At 35.0% G+C, this 19585-nt stretch overlaps 2 protein-coding genes across 2 annotated transcripts in view; both read left to right on the forward strand.

Moving 5' to 3' along the window:
• Positions 1–340: 340 nt before the first annotated feature.
• Cdk5alpha (Cdk5 activator-like protein) lies at positions 341–11813 on the forward strand. Its single transcript, XM_089705704.1, has 2 exons — positions 341–1045; positions 7904–11813. The coding sequence occupies exons 1-2, from the start codon at positions 341–343 to the stop codon at positions 8282–8284; spliced, it is 1086 nt and encodes a 361-aa protein (XP_089561830.1). The 3' UTR covers positions 8285–11813.
• Positions 11814–12997: 1184 nt separating this feature from the next.
• Positions 12998–19585, forward strand: part of cutlet (chromosome transmission fidelity protein 18 homolog) — a 35551-nt gene continuing 28963 nt past the window's right edge. Inside the window, exons 1-8 of the mRNA XM_089705685.1 lie at positions 12998–13202; positions 13354–13774; positions 14075–14228; positions 14995–15177; positions 15516–15735; positions 16539–16667; positions 16955–17120; positions 18281–18470. Coding sequence (XP_089561811.1) covers positions 13115–13202; positions 13354–13774; positions 14075–14228; positions 14995–15177; positions 15516–15735; positions 16539–16667; positions 16955–17120; positions 18281–18470 — 1551 coding nt within the window. The 5' untranslated portion in view covers positions 12998–13114. The remainder of the gene's footprint in view (positions 13203–13353; positions 13775–14074; positions 14229–14994; positions 15178–15515; positions 15736–16538; positions 16668–16954; positions 17121–18280; positions 18471–19585) is intronic.

The raw sequence follows: 19585 nt of genomic DNA on the forward strand, positions 1-19585 counted from the left end.
CCACCGGGAAATAACTGGAGAGATTCAATTATAGGGAAACGTCGCCAGCTACTCCGCATTATTATATAATGTTTGCGGATCTCTTCTAGAGGCGGTTATGTAAAAAGTTAATTCGCAAGGAAGACGCTACACCGGTAGATCGGAATAAGATCAGTTAATTGGAATCGGTGATCGGTAATTCCGTGATTTAGTGAGGAGTTGTTTACGGGCGCGGTCGGTGGTGCCGGTGGTCAGCTGCCTGCGCGCGCCGCGGTCGATAGGGCCCGGCGCGCGAGGCGCATGCGCGGGCGTATCGAGCCCGCAAACGGGCCGCCGACACCGCGCGCCGCACACGCGATGCATGCGGGCACCTAGCGGACAGACGTGCGCGGGCCTGATGGGCACCGTGCTGAGCTTCAGCCCGCGAGAGCGGCGACCGCCCGCCGCCGCCCCGCCGCCGGACCGCGCCGCACTCGCCTACTCCTACGAGCGCCTCAACAACGCCAAGAACAGAGAGAACCGCGACCTGACCCGCGACGAAAGACGCGCCACCCTAGACGATGCCGCCAAAATCATCTCGGAGAAAACGGCCCTCGAGAAGAACCTCAAGAAGCATTCGCTGTTCATCAATGCGCTGTCGTGGAAGAGGTTCTCGACGGCCAACAACAACAAGAAGAAGCTCGAATGCAAGAGCAAAAGCGTGACGACGTTCAGAGCGCCGCTTACGGACAATGCCCCGCTCGATAGGAACAAAAATGTTAGCGTGGGGGGAGCGATATACGCTCGGGCCCCGGTCGCGCCGCTGCCTCCGCCTACGGAGGTGGCCAGGACGAACGCGCTCAACAATAATGTGTGTTACACGGAGAAGTTGCCGACGACAGCGGTGGGGACGGCTCCGATCGTAGCGCCCAGGAAGACAGTGATCCAGGCGTCCACTTCAGAGCTGCTGAAATGCTTGGGCATGTTCCTGCACTCGCGCTGCCACCGCTTGCGCGACTTCCAAGCTGGCGACGCGGTCATGTGGCTGCGGACGGTGGACAGGTCGCTGCTACTACAGGGATGGCAGGTAAATCTGCGCACGCATTTTTCTTGTATCGACAATAATAATCGGAATTGCGTGACTATGCGCTACAATTTTACTGCATAATGAGTCACAATATTGTAATACCTTTGATTCCTTATAATTTATATCCGTAATATTTCACCTAGTTACGGAGAATGGTTCTTGTTTATTGTTACGTACCATCTCCATCTTCTTATCGATTTTACTCACCCATTGTTTAACTCCCCTAACTTAAATTATGCATACTTTCGTATTCGACAAGGATCGTCATAAACAGTAGCATTATAAAGGAAATTAAACTGAGACCCTTTGAAATAGATTTGAAAGTACTCGAAGAAGTAGAGTTTTTTATCTCTAATCAGAGTAATAGTTATAGAACTGAAGTATCACATTATATATCAAATATTATAAAAGATTCAGTATATTTACCTGCTTTGTTTAAATAAGTGTAGGGTAGGCCGTAGGTAAACATAAAGACGATTTTTTTTTCATTAACATCATAACTATAATGGATTTCGTTTATCTCTTTGTGAGAAAATAAATGAAGTTTAACAGCAAGTGCAATGTTTACCTAACAGCTAATGATATTTTATTCTAAGATAATTGAAATTTTAATCGATTTGTCTGATTACATAATTATCAATAGATAGTCTATCTATTTTGTAAATTTGTATAATATCTCATCATCATCATCAGCCTTAGATCATTAAGTAATCATCTGCCCATTACCCACTGCTACATAAACCAATCAAAACTTACGATAGAATATTTTGTTAAAATTGATATAAAGAAGAAAAAAGAAGAGTACATATAGACACGGAACATGTTTACATAATAGTTTCATAAGTAGATAGGCAATAACTACAAACAATACAAATTGTATTCTTATTTTACGTCCTTACACGACTCGGATCGATATCTTCTATTAATTTTTAAACAAATGACCCTTTTTATTTTAATTCTGTGATATTGCGAAATACTTCTGAAGTAGACTTTCTTATTTAAGTTTATTAAAACTATATTTTATTTGAACTAAGAATTAGTTTACGTAGATGAAGAAGCTGATTATAATTTTGTTTAAAATATACAATATTTTGGTACTACATTTCATAATGCAGTATCCAAATAATGCAACTAAAATACATACGTATCTGTTTATATTTTAAAAATTGTTTTCGACTTGTTTTATTTGGATATGAAAGTGTTTGTAGTATTTTAGGTCAAATATCTTGCACAAAATAGGTTAAACATAAACACTTTCTCGGCTCTTACAAAAGAGAGGTCGCTTTTAAAATAATTGTAGGAAGAAACTTTGTACTTTCCTATTTATAGTTGCGGTAAATAGTTAAAAAGGATAAACTGTTTTAGAAAGTGCAGCGTAGTCTGCTATTATCTAATTTAGAGAAAGAGAGTAGGGTTTTCTTTAATTCAGTACATAAATAGAATTTAGTATATAGAAGTTTAAAACGAATCTTAATGTAATCTACATTTTGTTATACACACTCTTCTATCAATATTATGTTAGTGGCATGTCTAGAAATTTCATATAATTATTGCCTTCGACTTCTGAAATACCCTTCAATTCTTTTAATACAGGAGCTTTGGCTATGCCAATAAAAATACTTCTAGCCGGCATTGGGAATAAATCCAATACAAATAACCTTATAATAGTAATACATAAATAAGATGGCATTTCTAAATCCACGTGTCCCTTGAGAGCCGTCCACGGTCAAGGTGTTTTATCTATTTTCTCTCAATCATTTGTTATTTTAAATACACCTTTAAACGCTTAAATCGACCATAGTTTTGTTTATTTTGGTAGATATCCAAAAACAATAATAAATAATTCATAATTATAAAAACGTATGAGATAGACAAAAATTAGATACGCAACACAAAAAGCACTAATAACAAAAAGATACACTTAAAAACCGTGTTATTATGTACTAATTTCTGTAGTTGAAGTTTACATTTATATTATAAAGTGTTTTAATACAAAGAAAACTCTCAAATGTTAACGGAAAGGCGTCTGATACTATTCAAGCATTCACAACAAAAACATGCGCATGCTCAAAACCAGCTGATATTATGATTTAAGAATGAAATCTAAATACTGAAGAGTTTGTTTGTGTATGTCCTAGGACGCGCTTAAGGGCGCGTTCCCACCGTGTCGTGACGACAGATAATCGTGTAGTTTTAAGTGTCGTGGCTTATATGTTTAAATGGAGGTGTTCACATTTAGAACGACACAATTTACTGTCGTCTACGACAGTTTTTGCAGTGACGACACTTTGTCGTGACAGTGGGAACGGCAAGCACGACAGTCGTAAAACGATAAAAAATCGTGGACGGCAACTCTATGACGTCCATTGAACTCAGGAGAGTAAACGCACTAGTAATCACCAAGCGAACGCAGAGGCGACTAGATTTGTAGCTTGCTGATGATGTGTAAACGACAAAGCGACTGCCAGGAAACGATAAAATGTCGTCGCGATCCAATGAGAACAGCTAGATACGACAGTCGCTAAACGATAAAAAATGTTGACGACAAACAATCGTTATAATGGGAACAGGTAAAGACGACAGTCGTCGAACGATAAATTAGTCGTTACGACATAGTGGGAACGCGCCCTTACTCAGGAAGTAATGGTCCGATATGAAAAAATCTTTCAATGTCAGATTGCCCATTCGTGGGAAGCTATAGGCTGAGACCATCATTACGCTAAGACCAAAAGAAGTAGAGCAATATGGGTAAAAACCGCGAGACACAGCTAGTAAATCTAAAAAGTTAACATAATATAGTACCGTTGCTGATACGTATCATAGTATCTTTGTCATAAAACTCAATATTTAAAACATAGTAGGTATGCCATACGTGATCAAAAAATATCCATTATAAAGATGGCCTGTTTTCTGTATACATTGTATCTTTTTCCGTAGACGGCGCGGGCGTAGACTAAAGATATTATATTCTCTAGAAACTTATTTAAGCCTTTAATTCCATCATGAATTATAGAACTTTATCACAGTTTAAAACTCTAAATTAAATACAAATTAATCAACTTAAACGACAAGAGAATAATAGCGCTTTTGAACAACGATTATATTCAACGCGAGCGTTCTAATTTTTACTAAAGTTCCATTGTTTTATCGGATCATTATATATTAATGAATTAATAATGATCCGATAAAACAAAGCCTCTTGTAAAGAAACTCGGTAACCTACAAACGTCACGCAACTAGAATTGTACTTCCAAAACGTTTATGTAATATATATTTTAATTGCCTCACGAACTGTTTGGAATTATAAAATTAAAATGTCGCTATGGCTATTAGTGAAGTATTTCAGAATGAAATTGTGACAAATTCAGTTGAAATTTTTAAAGCGTGCTCATTTTATTTTCACAAAAAAATCTTGTAGGTACCTACATATTATACTTTATAAGTTATTACATGACCTCTGGTCATGTTATACATCACTCTAAATTCAAGTTTATATTATGTGGTAAACTATCCAAAAAGTCACATTTATTACTTTATCTGAAATTGCGTTTGTCCAATATCCTCTCAGATTACAGAGCACACAACCACTTATCTCTTTTATGTCTCAATATCAGGAATAGTATTTACCCCGTAATCGTCTTGATGGGGTAATATTTTAGTAGAGGGTAAGAAAGTTCATTCAATATGTATGGTCTATGGAGTTTTTACTCTGTGGAGGCATGGGCCGCTTCCACCAACGCAATCAATATTGTGCGTCTAGCTTTATGAATAAGGGTTTGTTTAGAAAGGGACAGAAATATGCGAAAATATATGTATGAATGAGATGGTGAGATTGTGACGTAACCACGGATTATTTCCATGCAAATTGCCTTAATGCTACAATGTATATTTTTGAATGCTAATTGTGACGTGGAGTTTAATCTTGTTTTATTAAATTGGAAGGAAATACAGAACCCACATAAAATAACCGGTCTACAGAGAGTTAAAAAAATAAAACGTTAAAAATATAATCGAGTCAAAACTTAAAAAATTGGTAACAGCTAAAAACATTCCTATATAAAGTGATAGAGGAAAAAATCCCAAATCCACACGTCAAAAAGTTTTTGTTATTCCTGAGATTAGTGCGTTCAAACAAACAAACTCTTCAGCAAATGTAGGTATTTACAGATTAACATATTTTATTAATAATATTTTGGGCCTTATTACCCCAAGGCAGGACCCAGTGCTCATATATAGTTACTAATGTTTCTTTTTCGGATCTACCTATTTCACTGATATATATTATATTACTAGCGGTCCGCCCCGGCTTCGCCCGTGGTACATATGAAAAATAGATGTTGGCCGATTCTCAGACTTACCCGATATGCACAGAAAATTTCATGAGAATCGGTCCACCCGTTTCGGAGGAGTATGCAGACTAACATTGTGACACGAGAATTTTATATATAAGATTATAAATATATTATTGTCATACATACCTATAGTGAAACTCATATTTAAATTAAACCTATTCATAGAATTGTTCATATATTTCAAACAGCTTCAAAAACTTCCACAGAAATTGCTTTATAAGCCACAATAATGTTTTGCAAAGCTTCTAATAAAGGAAAAAACAAGCTATTGTTTGAATCGTGTTGGTTTCAAAATATTCTGCTTACAAAATTGTTTAGCTTCCTTTTATTTCCATAAAAACGTTATTTTCGTAACAATAACAAAAGATCTTACTGTTTTATAAGGAAACATAATTTCTAAGCCTCTTAAACGAATGAACGAAACTTCTCATGAATCATAAAGATATTATTATATGGTTTTCAACAAAGTATTTGTTTTTACGTATTTGTTCTTTATTCGATATAACGTTGAATTATCTTGAATGAATCTATTCCCTAGAATCTAGGGCTGGATAGTATATTTTCCCCTAAAAAGAGCTACTTTCATATAAGTCTCTTTCTGTCTCTAAATACATAGCTTTCTTTATTTTTCTTTTATTTTACATCATATTTTTAACTCTTAAGTATCGAAATGTACCTGAACCTAAAGTGTCCTTCAAATTTTTCCTCATTTATCGTCTACTCATCGAACACCGAATCGCTACACGAGAGGTTTCGTTTTAAGTTATGTGTCAGTGAAAAAATATATATATTGAATACAATTTTAACCATTACAAATATAGTTATAAATTAAAAGACACTATAAGTTTCAAAGTATCAAATATATAATGCCTACCTAGTTACCTGCACTCAATTTTCAAATTGAGATATCCTCTAGCTATGCAGTAAATTTTACAACTTTGAAAACCACCTGCTTATTCATTTTATTGTGAAAAATATTCTAATAAAAACATAAATGTATTTATAAAATATAAATTTTCTGATCTAAAGACATTTTTACAATAATATATCTCGCCTACGGCTCCGTAGCAAGTATTTCGTAGGCCGTAGCCCGTAGCACTCCAATTATATTATACGTAATAATCATTACAATTTACAATATTGAAGTATGTATTTAGTATTTTTAGTTGAATACAATTTCTTTTTACTTCGTTCGTGATTCGTATAACGATGACGTATTTTATTGTGATAAATAAGAAACTATTCTATTTCTTTTGCAGATATTTTTGGTCACGAAAATTACTAACGAAAATTGAGTTCAGGAATACAAATTTAATAATATTAGAATGGAAACAAAGAATTGTTCTACTTGTAATAAAGTGAGACTGCAAGTGAAATCTAGACTGCATGGATATTTTATAAGACTATAAATAGCCCGGAGTTAAATTATCAACTTTCAGTTTTATTTTTAGATAAAAATAAAAGTTCTAAATTACACTGCAGTCATATAATGACGCTTTTCATGCGTAAATGGAAAAACTAGTTGACATAGAAAGCTATTGTGGAACCAGGTCATAATTTATTCGTCGTATAAATATATTTTTTCGTAGTATTAAGGTCTCTTATGCATAACACACATTAATTATAACGTAAGCCCTGCGATACGAAGTGGCCCTTGTTAAGCCCATCACAAATTTTTAATCACTCTTTTCTATATTTCATAACATTTTTGTAGATATGTAGATCCTACTAATATTATAAATGCGAAAGTTTGTGAGGATGTGTATGTGTATGTTTGTTACTCTTTCACGCAAATACTACTGAACAATGAAATTAAGCACACATATAGAGGGTAACTTGGATTAACACATAGGATAGGTTTTATCCTGGAAATCCCACGGGAACGGGAACTATGTGGGTTTTTCTTTGAGAATGCGTGCGGAAAGTTAGTATTATCTATACTAGTATCTTTCACAATGCCAGAATGTCAATATCTTCCACATATAAATAAGTTATTCTACTGATTATATATTATGGTTTATAAAATAAACAAAGAAGTCACTAAAAATATCTACGTGATACCACGTGATACGTTATACCCACACAAACAGCTAACTGCAAAGTTGTATTTCTGTAATATGAAACTAATTTAAGCCTTTTATTGTCTAAGGTTACAGTTTGGCAATTCAGACCCCTCTTTACAATGCATGTTTAACTTTAGGGCTGCGAAAACGATTATATTACACTTGGGTTCAGTTTATAGGTACGACGCAAACAATCATCTTGATAAGATTCTCTTTTGTTTATATTTACTTTTATGTTCATGTTACCTTTTTGTGACGTAATTGCCCAGACATTGATGTCAATCAATAGTCATTTTATTGACCGTTATCGAGGTATTTCGTTTACCTAGAGTCACAATTCTATTTCCAGAACTTTCCGTTAATTAAGGAAATATTTGCTGATTGCTAGTTGATTGACATTTTTTGAGATATATATGTAATAACATGACTGTATTTCGTTTCAGGACGTGGCGTTCATCAATCCAGCAAACGTGGTTTTCGTGTACATGCTGGTCAGAGAGCTGGTGGACGGCGATAGGATAGGACGGCCGCAGGAGTTGCAAGCTGTCGTCCTCACGTGCCTCTACCTCTCGTACTCCTACATGGGCAACGAGATCTCCTACCCCCTCAAGCCCTTCTTAGTAGAAGACTCCAAAGACAAATTCTGGGACCGATGCCTTTTAATCGTCGATAGACTGTCCTTTAACATGTTAAGAATTAATTCCGAGCCTGGTTTCTTCACGGAGGTGTTCACGGAGCTGAAGGGGTGCGGGGCGATCGAGAGCCCTCCCCCCGCGCCGCCGCACCCCGCGCCGGCCCCCCCGCACGCCCTGAGTGCCGCCTGACACACGGAGGTCGCGGTGCTGCGGCTAGCCTTGACAGACCGCCCCAGCCGCGTGTGATGTCGGCTTCTGACTGCCGAAAGTCTTGGTCGGTCGTCTATTGGTTATGAATGGTCTTATAATCGTGTTACCAATATTTAGTTCGAATAATGATTGTTTGGTGGTTAATCTTCTTTTCAAATTTATGCGTGTCATAATTGAAAAAGTTTTAGATAAATAATTATGAATCAAAAAGCAAATATGTAACTACCTATAACCTATCTGTTTACATCCCATATAACTAGATAATTATAGATTGACGATTTTACGATCATTGGCGTATTTTGTGTTGTAAATCTAATTAGTACTTACCTTGTCTGAATCGAAAGGCCTACCTACTAGTAGTTTTATGAAGATTTGGAAAAGGTATGAAAAAACGTATACAATAAATAACAAAAAGAGCATCTGACTTTTTTGTTTAAATAAGACAATAAAGACAGATGTTATTTGTGCAAAATTGTTCCAATAGTCTCACGTTACAATTGTGAATAGACGAAGTACATCGAAGAGTTAAAATTCATTTTAGTTCAAACATCATTCTTTAGCAGAAAACGCCAATGTAAAACATTATTATAACGTTTAGATTAAATTTATTTTCAAGACCTATAAACCGAAAGATATAAATACCAACGGCAGAACAAGACTTTCGATGCAGAATCGTAATTTAAACACAATAAGTACCCGCGGAAAGATTTCAATGTCTGGCGTTGGTTAAATTCAAGTCAAGTTAAATGTGATAAAATTAAAGCAAGAGCTAAAATTATAGCGAATTTATATAAGCGAAATTGTTGCGGAGATGAAAGTTGATGTGTTTGAGAGGAGTGATCTTAAAACATCCCACTACAAGTGCATTAGTATCGATCTTCAAGTAGTCAGGACATTTCAGTATAACTATAATGTAGGTAATGTCTGACAATTTGTATAACTGCTGAAGTGATTGCAGTGTTTAGTCCAATAGATCAGCGGTTAGCTAGTGTGTAAGAGTTTCGTAAATGTAGTAGAAAATCGTATTGCAATGTAGTTAGATGATATTAGAGAGTGGCAGGCGGGGGGGTTGCAATATTGGCTCCGGCGGACACCCGGTTAGGTCCTTCAGGAAAAAGTACGTAAAATACGACCGGCTCAAAGCACGCGGTAGCCTCTTTGGGATAGAGTGCAAATCGGATACTTCGAATGAACAGCTTGGTTAGAAATTTTCTTTGGGCAACCGTGACATTGTATAATACTAAACATTTTTATTTTTTTCTCAAAATATACCAATGAACATTACCTGACTACGATTGAATAAAACATACTTAAATAATATAAAAAAACATAAAAATTAAATTACAAAAATTTTTCAATAGCCTCTACATAATGGTATTTAAATAACTTATTTAAAGTTATATTACCTATTAAACATATAGGTAATATAATCTTTATAATAGTAAAGACATTGAAAGGGCTTCTTTGTGACAATCACGTAACACATTATTTAACAGCCATGAACATTTAATAGGTGTCTTAAGTATTAAACCGTGTAGATATCGAGTAAATACCGCTAAGGCTTAAAATAATTCTTCAAGAAGCAATGCTCAGTAATCAACTCTAAAAGTTTTCAGACAAAAAAGATTGTCTCTAATATTTTTGCGATATCAAATTAAATGTTTTCTTTTGTTTTTCAAATTAAAATTGAAATTGTATGTGATATTTATTTGGAAGAATGAAGTTATTAATGACAGAATTCAATGTTCACAGTTCAAACAATTCAACGCTCTACCTATAATCTGTAAACATAAGTTTCTAGATTTGCACTCTAAACGGAGGCCTAAGTTATATTATATAGGTCAAATTTTGCGACGTTTTGTACAGATTACAATAAAATAAGTCATAAGAATAGTCTAGTCTAATGAATGGCAAGTAAATCTTGTGGCACTCGGTATGAAATACTCAGTTAGGATTATTGGTATAAGAAATGTTAACCTTTGGATAGGCGTTGGTAAAGAAGTGGTAATAACTATCTAAAGTCCAATATAGGTATCTATTTTATTCGAAGAGTCTTTTCGGTGGCTTTAATTTTGTTTCTATGTCCCATGTTAAGCATTTCTTGAATATTGTAATAAATAAGTGCATACACCGTATTTATTATACTTGTTCGTAATCAAAACGTTCACTAAACAACGTTGTTCGAATGTTACAAGAATGACGTTTCTTTTCCCCATTATTTTTTTTTCGATACATTAGGTAATTCTCTAAGCACCGAGTGCCAATAATCTAGCCGTTTCAATTGCCATATTTACGAGTAAATTAATTAGGTATCTATTTTATTTTCTAGAATCTCGATTATATTCTAACTCATTATTGTTCGTGTAAGTAGATGTCTGTGATGTTTTTGTAAGCTTTGTTTCGTGTTATTTATAATAATTTGTTATATTTTCATTTCGAACAACTCTTTTGTTATTAATTTATTAGCAATGGGACTATAATAGTGCTTGTAGACTAATACTAATTAATTTATTAGGTGTAATGAAAAGTTCATTGATACCGTCTGCGTCATGATGCATGTTAAATAAATAGGTATAAGAGTCTTGTTAGAATCAGTTTGAGCTGGCTTCTAGATAGTGTAATATCTACTATGAAATTCAAAAATGTATAATTTCTCTATTTTCGTGGACTTCACTAAGATAGTAAACACTGGCAGCACTAAAGCTGTTTTATAAAATATGTAGTTTAAATTAATTAACAATTGTACTCTTGTAATAATAGTAAGACAAAATTAATTATCTATATGTAGATGTAATTTGCGTGCGTGCAATTTTCTTTAAAAAACCCTAGTCTGTTGTTTTATTTTGGATAGCTGGATATAATTTTAATGAAGTTTAAACACACGGTTTTAAATACGAGTAAACATTATTTTAATGAAAATTACAATTAGGTAATATTGTTTTCTCAAAATAAATTTATTCAACCAGATGTAAGTAGAAATTAAGGTAACTGTACATTCCAATTAATAAAATGATTAAGTCGGGTATGAACGCAATAGGTATTTGTCTGTAAAATCAGTCATGGTTCGGGGTCGTCATGGTTTTTACTCTTTATATACCGATTTCATAATATAAACTTATATTTTATGTAAGTATAAAGATGTAAGTATTCAAAATAAATATTTATTGGCACAATGTAGAAGTTATACGAGTTAAAATTTAATCCTGATTTATGTAGGTACCTACGTTTTTAGTATTAACAAATTGTATACAAACATTTAACATAATAATTATTTACAAAAAAATGTAAAAAATATTATTTCATACACTTTCATCGTACTTAATATGTGATTCTTTGTAAAAGCCTATGAAATCGACCCTTCGTGAGACATTGATATTGTGTGGATATGCGTTTACCTACTTTACGAAAGGTATTATTCGGGTACCTCTTCTAATAACTATGTAACTCACGTTTGTTATCTAACGTATTGTAAATATACCCAATTATTAAAAAAGTTTCGTATATACAATCCTGTGTTTTATTTGAGAGTTGAGTTAAAAAAAATGAAAACTCGCAAGGCTTCCCGAGAATCAGAAAATAATATTTGGGCTTATGTGGTCGTTGTACTTACCCTTGACTTACGACGTAATAAAATTAGCTTCTTACAATCCCCATATTTAGGATAAGGAAGGACTAACATCTCAATTATTTACATAGACAACTGCAATAAGTAAATAATAACCTATAAAACTCCTGAAATAATTTGTGGCGCTCAATTTAAAATTCTTCCACTTGCTACTGAAGCGCCACCTTAATTTGCTCCCCTTCAACGGACATTTTTAGTACAATTAGATGGTCCTCCTTACTTCTCCCCTCCATTACACGAGTCTAAAGTATAACCACAGATAATATATACAACTCTACCCGAGCAATCGAAAATTGCTTTCCTAAAGGTATCCAAGGTAGTTCAATATAGAAACGAATCTTCAATGGCGGCCAAAGCTGACTTTGACAGATGGTAGGATCAGCAAAAAAGAAAATAAAAATAACGTAAATTGATAATTATTTTATTTATTATTTTGTTAATTATTTTAATTTGTTTGTTGACAAACTTTTTTGTTATGATATTTGTGTATTTATATGAACTATCAAATGACATATACAGAACGCAACAAAATCCCCATTAATATCTACTCGTAGTCTCGTAATTAGCCCATAAACTGAACAACTTTCCCCAAAGAATATATTATTAGAGAAAATATTATTTACTATAGCAAATACATAATTTTCATTCTAAATTTATGATCGAGTTTCGCATAGGGGTCGACAGGTAGTCAAATTCAGGTAGTCAAATTTGAAAATTATAATTTTGAGCAATACATTTCTTTATTTCTTTGTTTGAGATTCATCATCATCATCAGCCCATATAAGTACCCACTGCTGGGACTATACAACTTGGTGATAAGTTCATATTATTTCTTGTCCATATTTTTTTTTTGCAATTTCAAGGCAATTCTCAAAACTTTAAACTCCAATATCTCAGAAACTAAGTGACTCCTCACCCCCCCCTTTGGAGGAGGGAGGGGCCCCCCCATTGTAATATTACGGATTTTTAATTATTACGGACATCTGTGAAATCCTGTGGTGAAATCTGTGTACAAAATCGTTGTCATCAGTCATTTGCCAACAGCTAGTGTCAAATGTCAATTTGACGCAAGCGATTGCCGGCTGCCGCCTGCCGGCAAATCTGTGGCGAATTCCATCTATTTTAAAATTATTCACAATAAGTTAACTACATCATAATCATAAATCTATTATAAAAAATATACAATGGATGATTATCCGGATCCAGACGATGAATATGAGCTTATGTACGCAGATGAACTAGAGTTGATGCGAGAAAGTGATAATCGCGCAGGTAAACAAAACATTGTTTATTTTAGTTTATTTTATTATATTAAGTTAATTATTTTCGCATGGTTTTCATGTTATTACATGATTCACTTTTTTTGTTCTTTTTTAAACTTCATTCATGTGTTTTTCCTAATATAAAATGACTTACTTTTTAGATGCAAATCCAGTCAAGAAAAAACCAATTCCTACCAAAAGGAGTCTTGATTTCTCTAGTCCTGCATCTTCACAAACACTACAAACCAGTCAAGATGTGAACAAAGCATTAAGTAGCAGTTTAGTCAATAGCACACCAAACAGGCAAATAAATTCACAAATATTGGATAGTATAACGACAACAACAACTAATAAGCGTACAGCAGAAGAATTATTTGGTGATATAGATGATATTGATTTTGAAAATGTGCAGTTACCGAGTAAGAAGCAGAAAACCGAAGAAGAAAATGATATGGATTTAATTAACAAGATTATTGAGGGCAGGAAGTTGAGACAGATGTTGACGGAGTCTAGTAATAGATTGCAAGTGGATAAGCAGTCTATTTACAACAATAAAGAAAATTTGTCGTTGAATATTCCCAGGTATAAGCATTTCTTTTCTATTAAAAGATATTTGGCCATGAACTCATGCACAAACTGTGTATTCTATGAAGACATTATTATAATATTAATGATTAATGAATGTTACATACTAACATAACAATTTAAAATTTTGAATTGGCCATAAATTAATATACTATGTATTTGAAAATTTATAAGTTTATGTTTAAAAATTCCTTTACTTTAAATTTTAAGTTTTACATTTATGGTATACAAGGTAATACAAATCAATACTTCAATATAGATAAAGTTGATATCTAACACATTTATATCAACTTTCAGATGGCCATTCATGCCGTTAACAAATTCAGATGGAGACCGTGTGTATGTGCGGCTAGAATCAGAGGAATCTTGGGATAAATCATTGGACACATGTACCAATGAACTGTCATTACAATCCACTTTCGCCCCTGTGTGGGTAGAAGCTAGGAAGATAGTAAGTAGTGTAAACTAAACTAATTACTCTTATGTTATAGAATAAGTATTTTATTTTATTTTCTTTATTAAAAAATCACAAAAGGTTGTTACATGTGTACTTAGGCTAAATATAGTTTTTTTAGTTTTTTAAATATAAGTTGGCGTATGCACAACCGATTATACGGTATGTGACTACAGTTAACATAAATTTATGAAATTAATACAAAGTGATAACTAATATTAAAACAGCTTAATCATGCCTATAAATATACCTGTTTTAAGAATTAGGACAAAAAAAGCTTTATAATCTTGTTCTTCATTAATGGCCATTTATCAGAAAAAATATCAAATATCAAATGTCTTAAAGTTCTTGTAATAGGTGTTTTGTTTTACATTTTTCAATTATATTTTGTATTTGTTTTACATGAGTATTAAAGTAGATGCTGGTAACTAGTTGAATTAAAATAAAACATACTTTATTGTAAACATACTTTATAAAAAAACTTTCACAAATTGATACCTTACTTGAAAAATATCAAAAAGCCCACCAATAAATGTGTAGAATGTTTATTTTGTATAATGGCATGTTTCGGAAAATAAATGAATAATTTTTGCCTTTGGGATCTCATTATTCCATTACCTTCTCTTACTCCAAAAATCTGTTTGTCATTGTGGTAATTGCATGCAATTTTTCATTTTACTTTAATAATAATACTTAGATAGGTATTGAAATTATTTAACAATCAAAACTAGTATTTTTTAGTATTTTTATATTTTATTTTCAGTTAGAGAGTAAAGAAAAAGCAGAGAACACAGTACAGGAAACAGAAGCAGATATAATAGCGACCCAGACTATAGAGAATGCAGATCTATGGGTGGATAAGTATAGACCCACCTCCTATGTGGACTTACTGTCTGAAGAGCCAGTAAATAGGGCCTTGTTACATTGGCTACATTTATGGGATAAGGTAATATGATATTATTTTTATTGAGATGAATGTATTCTTAAAGAAATTTGAAAATTCACTTGCCACAGTGTTCTTTTGAATCAAGGAACATAATTAGATAGGTTCTTAGTGTATTAAAATGTAATTCAAAACATGGGACAAACATTAAAAGAAAACATTGATATAGGAGAACCAATTTTTATAACTTTGATAAACTAAGCTGTATGTTTCAGTTGATAATCTCTATATACAAAAGCAAAAGTTACATAAACAATGACAATGTTTTTACTAAAAAATCTTCTGAATAAATAAGCATAGTGTACAACCTGTTTTACTAAAAAAGCGTTTTTTAATTGCAGATAGTTTTCAAAAAGGAGGTCAAAACGAAAGACCCTCATGAGGCGAACAAATTCAGCAAGCGAACAGGCCAGTTTCAACTCACAAATAAGTGGAAGGGCAAAAAGGATACTGAGGTCGAGATAGATGAAGATGGCCGACCTCATCATAAAGTGGCTTTGTTATGTGGTCCGCCAGGGGTAGGGAAGACGACATTGGCTCATCTGTTGGCTAGATTAGCAGGTAACGTGTTTATTAGTAGTTCTTTCCCGTCCGACTAGGGCCCTTCCGGCCTCCTCCACACAAGCGACAGCCCAAGCCGAGGTTCGAGATCCCCGTCAAGGGGGGACGCCCTTGTGCATGTCGCTACCAGGGTGAACCTTCAGTTCACCCCCGCGTCCGCGTTAAAATGTAGAAGCCCTTCTGGCTAACATTGAGAAACACCACAAAAAAAAAAATAGCAGTTCTTTGTATGTTGAGGCTTCTGGAAAAAAAAATTTTGACAAAAAGTATGGAGGCTATATTTGTAGCATTTTATGTATTCTTTGCATGTTGAGTTTTTTTGGAAAAAAAATATTGATATATAAAAAAATAATAAAAAATCATTTATTGAACAATTTGTGGGTTAGGTACAAACATGTCGGACCCCAAACTAGGACAGCCTGTATTTTGGGGTCCACCTTCCTTAATGACACAAAGAAGGTGTTGTTGATTAAAATGTGTATTGAGGTGATATTTAGTGTATACTAAATATACAATTTGTTTTGACAATAATAAAATACACAAGAAAAAAGAGTGATCCAATTTGACGATAGGTGCACATTTTTACTCGTTAATGTTACAGAGATCTTATAATTTTTTCTATAAAGCAAGGAAAATCCATTTAAAAAAGATGAATAAAGAGTGGACGAAATGGTTACCAGGTTTATTTTTAGTATTATTAATTAGCATTATCTTTAAAAAGATTTACAAATTGGTGAAGTATTTCTAAAAATATTACATATTGATTTAAAGTATTTTACCCTAAAAATAAAGTAGAATGTCAGGTTACAGGCCAGTGGAACTAAACGCATCAGATGAAAGAAGTACCGAAGCTTTCCAGACAGCTCTACAGAGCGCAACTTTAATGAGGTCAGTGCTGGATGCTGATAAACGACCGAATTGTCTTATATTAGGTATGTTAATGTTTTATTTTACAAAGTTTTAATGGAATTGAGACCTTATTTGTTGATGTTTATGGTTCAATTTTGTTGAATGACTATCAAAAATTTTGATTAAATTGTTTTTGAATAATACTTTGCTTTCTTTTATTTCATTTTGATATGTACATTTCTTGATTATTCAAATGAACAAGAAGGTAATAAACCAACCTCTACTTTGGCAAAATACGAATATTTTAAATTATTTAAAAAAATTGTGAATACATGATACATAATTATCACTTCTGAATTATATATTTCAGATGAAATAGATGGTGCTCCAATACAAACGGTAGAACTTTTAGTCAAGTGGTGTACAGCAAGTACTAAGAAGGAAGACAGCAAGAAAAAGAATAAAACACATCCGTTAAAACGACCTGTGATAGCCATCTGTAATGATTTATATGCTACATCTCTAAGGCCGCTAAGGTATGTGGTACATAAATTTTTTTGGTAATTTTCATCTCTTTTTCATTTACCAATATACATACCATGGCCATAATTAGACCATGAGAACTATTGTAGCGTTATTACTTGTCAAGATTTGTTGCAATTATAGTCGGGACGGTGGATCTTGGATCCAATGACAATTCGTGTTAGTGATTGCTTGTATGATGGGTCGTGTCGATACTTTATTATTTTATAGGCTTGCATTCAGCCACGTCGGTAAACATGTTTTTACAAATATTCAACTGCATTTTTAACTAAAAATTTTAACGTCTAATAGGTTGTTGTTGTCTTAATTTAAGTTTTTTAGCATAGATTAAGTAGTTACCTAAATAAAACGAAAGATTTCCAAAAATAAAAATGCACCTTATCATTTTCTCGTAATTTTTAACCAATTAAACACGTATTCGCTAGTGTATATTTTATCATGAAAATGGATGTCTCCATTTAGTTTGTCAGAAAAAAAATTGTTATCATAGGTAAAAGGATATATTTCAAAGTCACACTATTTGCTTTGATATTTCAGTTTTAAACATATGCACTCATTTCATTATCGATACTTTCCGCACTAGTTGATAAATACCAAACGATGCAAGTTATGCAAGTAAAGACAGATTGAAATAATTTCTCGTAAATGTTAAGAGTTGTTATAATTCCAACGAAATATCATTGTAATGGCATAAATCTATGTAAAAATTAATAAATGCCATTTTTTGAGGCCTCCAATACGTTTCTAATTTAATGGTGACGCCATTACAAGGTCGTGTCTTGGGAATAACTGTCAGTGTCATAGGGATCATGTTTTGCCGTGCCGAGTTTAGTGTAATAATATTGAAGGGTGTGCGTTTTTTTTTAAATCAATGGTTTTGATTATTTTTTAAAATATAATGATGCTGTTTTAATTTTCATTAAAATTGGCAAATTCTGCCTCTATACCAATATTTTTTTTCTTGTTAACAAGAATGATTAAAATGATTTTTTTTGTGATTTGCACTGTTTTTAGAAAAGCTATTTAAACACTTTTGAAATGAAAAGAATGTATTTTTCCATAATTATTTTCTGGAAACTAAAGTCGTTTCTGACAAATCCGGCTCGAAGGACCAAATTATGTTTGAGTTTGAACGTTATTATTATTATTACAGGCCAGTAGCCCTAATAGTGACCGTGAGCGGGGTAAGCGCGTCTCGCTTATCCGCTCGCTTGGGCGCCGTGGCCAAGTGTGAGCGGTTGCGCGTTGCGCCGCGGCTGCTGTCCGCGCTGGCGGCGCGCGCGCAGGGCGACGTGCGCAGCGCGCTGCACGTGCTGAGCTTCTGCAAGGCGCGGGGCGGGCAGGTGAGCGGGGCGGGGGCGGGGGCGAGGGGCTGCTGTCCGCGCTGGCGGCGCGCGCGCAGGGCGACGTGCGCAGCGCGCTGCACGTGCTGAGCTTCTGCAAGGCGCGGGGCGGGCAGGTGAGCGGGGCGGGGGCGGGGGCGAGGGGCTGCTGTCCGCGCTGGCGGCGCGCGCGCAGGGCGACGTGCGCAGCGCGCTGCACGTGCTGAGCTTCTGCAAGGCGCGGGGCGGGCAGGTGAGCGGGGCGGGGGCGGGGGCGAGGGGCTGCTGTCCGCGCTGGCGGCGCGCGCGCAGGGCGACGTGCGCAGCGCGCTGCACGTGCTGAGCTTCTGCAAGGCGCGGGGCGGGCAGGTGAGCGGGGCGGGGGCGGGGGCGAGGGGCTGCTGTCCGCGCTGGCGGCGCGCGCGCAGGGCGACGTGCGCAGCGCGCTGCACGTGCTGAGCTTCTGCAAGGCGCGGGGCGGGCAGGTGAGCGGGGCGGGGGCGGGGGGCAGGGGCGGGGGCAAGGGGCCAAGTGCGAGCGGTGCGTCGTGTGTGGTGGGGACAGGAGGCAGTGAGGCCAAGTAAAATTTTCAGCCGGAACAAAACCAGGAAAATACATAAAAATCTATAACTGACGTTTTGAAGTTGATGCCATGTGGTCGAAATTTTGGTACGAAATTTGATGAAAACTAAAACTGCAGTATCAGATTCATTTTTATAAAATTAAATGATCCAATATCCTCCTTTCCCCGACCATTTAATAATAATTTTCACCTCTAGCTATCTAAGTCGGCACGGCGAATCTTGATTCCTATGACAGTTCGTGTTAGTGATGGGTCGTGTCGATACTTTATTATTTTAGGCGTGGCTCGGCGGCACAAAGGCGTGGCTCGCATTCAGCCACGTCGGTAAACATGTTTTTACAAATATTATAAACTGCATTTTTAACTAAATTTTTTATCGTCTATTATGCTGTTGTTATATTAATTTAGGTTTTTTAGCATAGATTAAGTAAGTAAGTAAAACGAAAGTTTCCCAAAAAATGAAAATGCACTTTATCATGTTATCGTAGCTTTTAACCCGATAAACACGTATTCGCTAGTGTAAGTATATATTATCATGAAAAAAAAAGTCCCC

Source organism: Colias philodice, chromosome 17 (genome assembly GCF_061535455.1).
Source record: "Colias philodice isolate Cphi_HAF_F1 chromosome 17, ilColPhil1 Martin Lab GWU primary, whole genome shotgun sequence".
Classification (NCBI taxonomy): domain Eukaryota; kingdom Metazoa; phylum Arthropoda; class Insecta; order Lepidoptera; family Pieridae; genus Colias; species Colias philodice.